The 8,875-nt window shown below is 34.2% G+C and overlaps 1 protein-coding gene across 1 annotated transcript; it reads right to left on the bottom strand.

The window, feature by feature from the left end:
- Positions 1 to 409: 409 nt before the first annotated feature.
- LOC120345672 (carboxypeptidase B-like) lies at positions 410 to 8,725 on the bottom strand. Its single transcript, XM_039415205.2, has 12 exons — positions 8,606 to 8,725; positions 7,811 to 7,889; positions 7,412 to 7,482; positions 6,728 to 6,782; positions 6,017 to 6,124; positions 5,420 to 5,620; positions 3,923 to 4,033; positions 3,039 to 3,242; positions 2,527 to 2,613; positions 2,018 to 2,102; positions 1,261 to 1,373; positions 410 to 543 (listed from the first exon to the last, which is right to left on the bottom strand). The coding sequence occupies exons 1-12, from the start codon at positions 8,674 to 8,676 to the stop codon at positions 454 to 456; spliced, it is 1,275 nt and encodes a 424-aa protein (XP_039271139.2). The 5' UTR covers positions 8,677 to 8,725; the 3' UTR covers positions 410 to 453.
- Between the last annotated feature and the right edge of the window lie 150 nt (positions 8,726 to 8,875).

The raw sequence follows: 8,875 nt of genomic DNA, 5'->3' as shown, positions 1-8,875 counted from the left end.
ATTTTGTTATGCATTTGTTGACTAATGGGTTAAACCCTGGCCTAATTGAATAAAAAGGAACTCGTTTTCCTTGGTTGAACTCTTATTAATCAAAAGTTCGTGTTTTCAAATAGGCTCTTCCTAGGATTGCTTTGAAAAACCCGGCATTCTAAAGATATTTTTGGTATCTGTGCCGCAACTGAGCTTTACGCTTTGGCCATCGAAAGTCACGCATATACGGTATCTATCGAAGTGCGTATGTTTGCAATCGTTTGCTTTAACGCACAACTAGTCTAGATAGGATTATATCATATACGGGAAATATGAAATTGGAGAAATTGGCCTAGATACTTTCTGCTTTCCCTTTTGAAGAAACTAAAACATTGAATATCACTGTGAATAATTATATTGAACCATATAACTTATCGATTTCGAATTGCACGCTGTATATCAAAATCTTTCGATGAAACATTATTACTCATTGAGCTTATTATGCCACAACTCCAAAGCACCGTCTGCAATTGCCTTCATCCCAGCAGTGGTTTCAACACATGTTTCTTCAATCTGAACAACAGATAACAATGGCTATTCTGACTGAAAATCTATTTATAATATTGCATTTATGTGATGCTGCGTCAATAGGGAGAATAATTTTTGAGTGGTTATTCTGGAAAAACTTGTCAGAACGACGTTCTAGAGGTCGAAATTGGTCTCGAGGAACGGAATTTTTCGTGTCCGGTTATCAGTTTGACGTTAATCAGAACTCAAGCGTTGTGATTAGCTTCACAAAAATCACCCTGACTTTGAAAAGTGTATAGAAAAATTTAATCAAAGAATGAATGTTGTATTCATTGAGATTGGAACCGTCTGCATACAACTATATTCACAAAAGGTACATAATTTGGCCGCAATCCATTGACCGAGCTAGAAATTTTTGCATATGGTGGAACTCAACGATAAAATAAACAAGAGAGAAATGCTCCAATATGTGGACACGAAGACCAAAAAGAAGTTGTATCAAATTTTCTACAGCACCTGTAGTCTAACTTACCAAAATACTCTCGAAATCGCTGACCACTAGCGACAACAACAATCATTACCCACTGTAAATTTCAAAGAAATTGGTACAGCAGTTAAAGAGAAATGGAATTTATTCAGAATAAAAACCAGGAAAAGAATATACTAAGAATACTAACAACAACGAAATTTTAACAAAACGATCCAAAACATCTGTTCCGTGTTGTGTTCAAAAAATAATAAGCTTGATAAGTAATAAATAACCTGATTTTCGGGAAGCAGAAACCCGTATTCACCGGTATCACGTAGTTCATAAGTATACGATAAAGGAACTCCTTCATCATAAGCAAAGTCATCCGATCCTCCTGCAGCTGCATCTGATTTTGTGAAGGTTATATAAATATGCTTTATGATATATTAAATCTCTCTGAGAATGCCTTGGACAAGCGGGAAATATTCTTGATTGGCCTAGATTCTGGCAATGTTTTCCTGCCTATGGGTCGCGACCCGGAGCTGGGTTTCCTGAAAATTATCCGCTTGTTTTTTCACTTTTCTATTATTCAGCAAGATTTTATATTCTATTTAATTTTATTGTTTATTTTGTATTTACGAATACTGCTCATATGGTAAGTATCACAGCGTAAAATTTGGCAGCATCTATTTTGTTTAGTAAAGCCCGCCACGATTTCAAAACATGCTTATGGGAAATAAGCGCAGTTTTTTTTTGAGGTAAGTTTTGAATATTTTGTTTCCATGCCGTTTAGTATTTGAGTATATCCTTGGGTCGCGACGTTCTACAAAAGTTATTTTTGGTTGGGAAGGTTGGGAATTAAGGTTGGGAACCAAACTTACCGACCAATAGGAAAGTCGGTCAGCTAAAGTCGGAATATTGTGTTGAGCGCAGAATGAGAACGGGAAACTTGTCACACCGCTATCAAATACGCGTTGATGTTTTGTTATATTTTATCTAATAGAACAATTGTGATATTTCACAATGAAATAAGCGGTGTTGTCAACTCACATAGAAGTCCAGCTCCAGATCCGTATGTATATTCTTTGCTGAAAACATTGTAGATCGCGTCTTTCATTTGTTTGGCGTATTTATCCTGTATATTTTAAACAAAAAATGTTGATGGAAAATTTCAATTTGGCCTTATTCTCTTGACCTATATATATGTACTTTAGTTTGATATGTATTCTGTCGGGATCGTTTCTAGGAATTTTTTATCAAAACAAAATAATTTTAAATCTTTCAAACAAAACAAGACATATGGGTAACTCAGAGAACGACAAAAAAAGTATTTTTTTTATCTTCAATTTGTTTTTGACATTTTATATATATAAGTAGCGCGCTAATTTCCATATTAAGTAACGTCTATTGAGTGTCACCGTCTTTGTCGGATATGCACCACATTTCATAATATATTGCTTTCTTTCGTTGAGTCGACATTGAAGACTTCATAAAAAACGGGCGAATATGGATTCTTAAATGTTCCTTATGCACCTCGCTATGTTCTTTATAAAACTTACCAAGACATTATGCGTTGCGGATAGTTCATAGGTGTACGAATACGGATATATTATCATCTGCGAATAGCTGTGCACGGTAATGTAGGCCTGCAATTAAGAATACCAAAGTTCAATATAATGTGAGACAAAAAAACTAACAGGTTTTATTGAGGAAACTAATTTTGATTATATAGTTAATACTGCAAAAGCTACACTGAGAGATTATTTTACACACTCTCTAATTTTATATTTTATTGAGCGTAATAATGTAAGATTTTCTCAGTGCTGACAAGGATGTGGTGCCTTGTATACAGGTTGCCCACACAGTTCATTTACAATTTCAATTTTGTTATGAAGTCAGTTCTCAAGATATCTTAAACAGATTTGTTGTTTTTTATTCAGTAATTGTTTAACTATTATTACTTCATTTGATACATGTGCAAAGGCCAAAACAATATACGGTATCGATGATTCTTTTTGCAATTTCAATCTTTCAATACCTTATGAACACCTTATATATATTACATAAATACCGCAATAGTTTGCGCGTTGTCTCGAATGAAATTGGCCAAAGCATGGACTTCTATTTCTGATTCCATTGCCGGTCCATAGTATATATCCGAACAAGGATTTGGAGATGAGCCAGGTCCTCCCCAATATGCATTACAGTTTCTATTTGGATCTGTTCCATTACATCGGGTTCCATAGTTTGAACGTGTTTTTCTCCATAATCGTTGCTGCATTGGAAAAAAAGAATTTTCTTTAATTCAATTTCTTTTCTTTAATGACGTGCCACATTGCTAAGTTGAGTAAAAATCTGAATGGATATTGAAACAAATCATATTCTCCCACACGAACTAATTTGGTCTATTTTTTTTTACTATTGATTATTACTTTTTAATATATGGTTGATTGAGATTTTTGGTGACAAGTGTTTTGAATAATTATAAGGGTTGAGTTTCGATTAACTAATTTATATAACATACAATCATTCTTAATTTACTTTTCAGTACGGCCTCAAATTATATATTTTTTCCGCCCTAGCATTTCAAACACCCCCTTAATTGTAGGTTGTAATCCCACACTTTTATTCCTAACTTAAATATAATTGTATTTGAGTAGTTAAATTGTGTTTGAGCCACTGATTTATAAACTGTTAAAAGTGTTATAATTGATCCAAAATGCCATTACCAAGAACTTTGTTTATCTGGTAACTTCAAATCTGTATGTAATATCAACAGCTTTTTCTATAAAGATTCGTGATGACTTAAGAATTAGTTTGTTCCAAACTACGATTTCAGCGTGTGTCATTTTCCGTTGCTAATTTCCACTTTTCATATCATAATCCAGTCACTAAAGTGTTAGGAATTGTCACAGTTCACTAGAATATTTATGATTCAGTAAAATAAAAACTTACGTCAGTCCAAGAATACGCGTATCCATCGACGTTCACAACTGGCACAATATGAAATGTCAGTTTATTGAGTTGGTTAGTGAATACAGGATCACTTCCATAGCTTTTCAGTAACTGACGAGAAAAAAGATTAGATCAAAGTCGGTTGTTGACAAAACGAAATATTACTAACATTTTTCATTCGCAACATTGGTAATTATCAGAATAGTCGGAGTTGAAATTCGTAAGTAGGGTTGGATATTTTCAAATACCTGATGATTTCAGAATCAAATCGAACATTCCTTCGAATCTAATCTCGAATACTTGGGAGCTATAAAATTGTATGTAACTTTTTGCTTGTATTAGGTCCTTCAGACACATAAATTACTGAAAACATCACTCTGGCAGATTACTATTCATTCACACACAATACAAAACACGTTCTTATCAATACCTCATTATAGAAAAGTCAGAATTGCGTTGAAAAATAATGCTTCAATAAAAGAAAATTAGAAATTTACCTCGACCATTGGCGGAAAAAAAAAAGAAAGCGGCGATTCGAAATTTGGCTATGAACCAATTCGAATAATTTACTATTCGATTCGATTCAAATATTCGATTCGAAATGCCCAGCCCTAATTGTAAGCTCCGGCAACTAAATAATTCAGCCGATATCCTAATTATTGGCAACTGCGACAAGTTATAACTTTTTTGACAATGAATATATTTGATATAGCATTGATCGCAACTTACAGATCAATTACCTCAGATAAATCAAAATGATTACTTAAAATGCCTTAAATTTAAAACACATTATAAATTGAGTTGGAAAATGTGTGTACTCAACATTTGAGAAATTCTTGTCATCAAGCAGCTCTGTGGTTAGGTTACGGCTCTATCTTGCCCGTTACGGCATTAATTTTCAACTATTACGAAATCAAAGTATTTCTCCTGCATCATCTGATTTACAACGTCCACAAAAGTCATAAAGAATGCTATAGAGATATTGAAATGTATTTTACATTATCTTGAACAGAGACCGAAATACCCAAAACGTCATTTTTTTTCAAGCTGCGATTATTCAGCAAAATGCAACATTATAATTGAATTTTCATTTAAGCATTTTTCGTGATTTGTTATTGGGAAATATATTCATTCAGTTAGGAGTCTTACAGTAATTTTTAATGCATTCATTTGACTATTATGTAACTTATATACAGGGTGGTCGCTGGAAAGCAGAAAATTTGAAGATCAAATGAGATAAAATGCGCGCCTATTCATTTCTTTTTCGATAGTTTTAATTTCTTTTAGGTTGTAAGTTGTCTTAGATTTTATATTTATTTTGACACCAACATCATGGAAGAAGGCGGGTAACAGCTTTCAGACTTTGAAAAAAATGTGATTATTTATTTGAGTGAAAAGCTGACTTGGAGACTAACAAGATGTTTGACCAAATTTCTGTTTTTCCAGCGACCACCTTGTACATATATAAATATGTTCCATAAAAATGATATAACTTACATTTCTTGTGAAACATTGACAAAACGCTGGTGATATCCATTCTCTAGCATGAAATCCACAGTCGAGAAGCAGACTAGGATTGTCTTTGTTGGTGGAAATCGTTAACATTGGAATATTTCTTCCCTCAAACGAATCTCCTAGGACTGATAACGTAACTAGTGATGGATAGGCTGCTGCAATTTCCTGCGTCCAAGATGTAATCTTCGAAAAATCAAAAAATGGAAACATTCTCAACTTTCTTTTCCGAAAATAAAGACCTTTTCAACCAGGAGAATACTATAGGCATATTAAAAGTTGTTTTAGAATTGTCCGACGCAAAAGACTTGATTGTAAAAAGCGACATAAACTTTCATAAGTACGTGTACCAATATGGAGATAAATAATTTTGTTCGCCTATTTTACATCAAGTTGTGTAAAGGGACTGAAACCTATGGGCAGGGAGTGTATTCATTTGGCTAACACAGACCGAACCCGTAATATAACTAAAATAAGGAAAATCGGAATGATATTATGGCCTTACCCTAACCTGGTACACACAATACAGCGGTACACTTTCATCCACACACACAAATCAATTCTTGCAATATTGATACCCACTTCTTCGATAGGATGATAGACGTTGTAGTTGTAAGTCGAAGAATCTTTCAAATTTTTTCTTCCCTTGACTTGATTGTCAATCAATTCTTGAACATCTGGAATTTTTACCTGCAGTTTTTGGGAAAAAGTTCAGAAAAGAAAAATAATTCAGAAAAGACAAATTCAATTAATCTAAGTGATTCAATAGTCTTGCACGCACTTAGAGTCAGACTAGGGTCGGACAAAACGTTATAGAAATATATTTGTGTTAGTGTACAGCAATGGGTCCGTATGCATATATTGCAAGGATGCTGTAGCAAGAGTAAAGATAACTATCCTAAGTGAGTCTTACTTCTGTAAAGTTTCGTTCGAGCAAGGGTAACCTCCTTCAGGCATAATTCAAATGTCTGAAATGTCACAGACATATATTTGTGTTAGTGTGCAGCAAGACTTATGAATCACTTAGAACAGTTATCATCTCCAGTCTTGCTATTGATACAAATTCACTGGCACCAGAGCATAGAAGAAGAATAAGTAGTTAGTCTGGCAAAAACCAAATCAATAGCGCAAGTTCATTTAAATTACAAATTTCAATTGACTTTCGTTCAAAAAATTTTAATTCTATGACATTAATTAAACGACATTAAGAGCGAGATATATCGAAAATAAAAAACCTAATTCCGGTTCAGATCATTTTTTTAACTGTGCAAACTTAGCACTGAGCGTACTTGCCTCGTATTCGATTCCATGTTCTTCTACCAATCCTTTCAAATATTCCAAATTCTCTCTGGACAATGCAATGTAAACATATTAATCTGCCGTCACAAGTATTTAAAATACAACACCTAGTTCCGGGTGGTCGCACTGGCCATGATTTGATTTTTGAGGATTTTGAAATTATTCACTCTAGTTCAGGGGTAGGTTAGGTTTTAGAACCAGGGGCCAAAAATTTTGCCCATCTAGACTGGCGGGCTATGTAAGTGAGACATAAAAATTTACATTTTATGAACAATATTTACAGCGTTACAAAGCAAAGTTGGAAAACAATATACTAGGTGCCAAAACTATATTTAACCGCAATCTCAACAAATTCCTTGAGCTATTTTTAGCTGAAACTTTAACAATTTGATTTCAGTTCGGTTGTGGCAGCATCAGGCGGGCCAGATTAGGCCCGCGGGCCGTAGTTTGCCCATGTCTTCTCTAGTTGAATCTTTCGAACCGCACACACCTCAACCGCCGCAACAAAGCTCTTGCCTCAATAATATCGTGAGTTAGGTCATTTTACTGTTTTATCGTATTCTTTATATTGATTTTATCGTTGTCGTTTTTAATTAAAGGATATAAAACACAACCAAGAATTACAGAAATATCTTGAAAGGAACGTACACGGTACTCTGTACTAATATAAATTTTTACCTGGGAAATCTGATATCAACCGATTTGTGAGTCTGCACATTGTTTGCATATTTCGGACTCCAGAAATCCACCTAATAAGACATATAAATATATTGGTTAATTTTGCGTCGTCAAAAACTCAACCAGCATGGTAATCTTTATTACTTTTCTATTACCTTACATAACCCTTTTAGAGACAAGCCATTCAAATTGCGACTGGGACTTGAAAGTAACCGTCGCTACTTCTAAATAACTATACCTATGATTGTTGAGTTAACTCTAATTGTAGAAGCCTGATCTCAACTACTGCATTACATCACGACATTACAGTATACATTGAAAGTTCAAAAGCAAAAACATCTTAATATTTTCGAAAATTTGAAGTCACTGAATTTTTTTAGTCAGCAATAGAAATCTCACCAAATCTATTGTGTCTTCCAATGATTGGATGAACTCAATATGTTCGTTGGTTTTGGGAAACAAAGAAACCACCTGGTCCCTGAACAGAAAATTACTTTGAAAGAAAGTTAAATTTAAAATGAAAGGAAAATGTGAGAATAAGAGTTCCGCATAGCACAAATAAAATTGATATGATAAAACTAAACGTTATACAAATTGAATAGGTTTAGATGACTTCAGTGTTGTTCGCAATGCGAATATTTACAATAAAGAAGATGCGAGGAAATAGACTTGCTCGAGTTAAAGCAACCCCCAAAAGCGAAAACGTAAATTTGTAGATTTTACGCATAATTGGAAACGTTTGAACTGAAATATTAACAACGATATGTATTTCCTCCATACCACAGCAAATTTTCCCGATAGATTTTTTTTCTTTGCATAACTTTATCAAGGCAAAGCGTTTATAATACGAACCTTTTTGAGCGCTCCAGAAGTGTATGTACCGATATGGCAGTAACTAATTTTGTTCGCGTAGGGAGTATATTCACTTGGCTAAAAAACACAGTCTCCGAACAGGTAATATAAACTAAAATATTCTCAGATCAACCGGGAAAGCTTGAGAAAAATCGGAATAAAATTATGGCCTAACACTAACCAGGTACATATACTACGGGAGTACCCACTTTTGAATATCCTTCCGTTCGGCCAAGATTGTTGGCAGGTCAAAAATCTTGATTTCAAATCCCATTCTCATACAGGGTAAAATTGGGGGGGGGGGGGAATTAAGTCAGTCAAAAAATATAAAAGTGTATTTACCCTTCGAAAGTCTTTTTACAACTCACAAAGCCCACAAAACCAACTACGAGCAACGCAAGTGAAATCCTCATATCTTCGTCCTATTTTCATGCAGCTAATAGACAAATGGGTACAAATAAATTTTGTTTCAAATATAACGATTCTCAGCGTCGCTGAAAACACGCTGAAATATCCCATGTTATGAGAACGAACCAGATGTTGGTTTGCGTCAGCACGAGTGACGTAATTTACGTAACGCAAAATAGCTCAATGGCGAATTAATTATTAGAA

Source organism: Styela clava, chromosome 8, assembly GCF_964204865.1.
Source record: "Styela clava chromosome 8, kaStyClav1.hap1.2, whole genome shotgun sequence".
NCBI lineage: Eukaryota > Metazoa > Chordata > Ascidiacea > Stolidobranchia > Styelidae > Styela > Styela clava.
Note: the sequence above shows the minus strand (reverse complement) of the source record. Positions and strands in the feature narration are given on the sequence as shown.

Excerpts from the sequence above, each read along its gene's own strand:
- LOC120345672 (XM_039415205.2), bottom strand. The coding sequence starts at position 8,676 with ATGAGGATTTCACTTGCGTTGCTCGTAGTTGGTTTTGTGGGCTTTGTG. Across the intron at positions 3,243-3,922 it reads ACGCGTATTCTTGGACTGAC|CAACGATTATGGAGAAAAAC; the intron begins GTAAGTTTTTAT and ends TTTCCAATGCAG. Across the intron at positions 2,103-2,526 it reads CCGCAACGCATAATGTCTTG|GATAAATACGCCAAACAAAT; the intron begins GTAAGTTTTATA and ends TAAAATATACAG.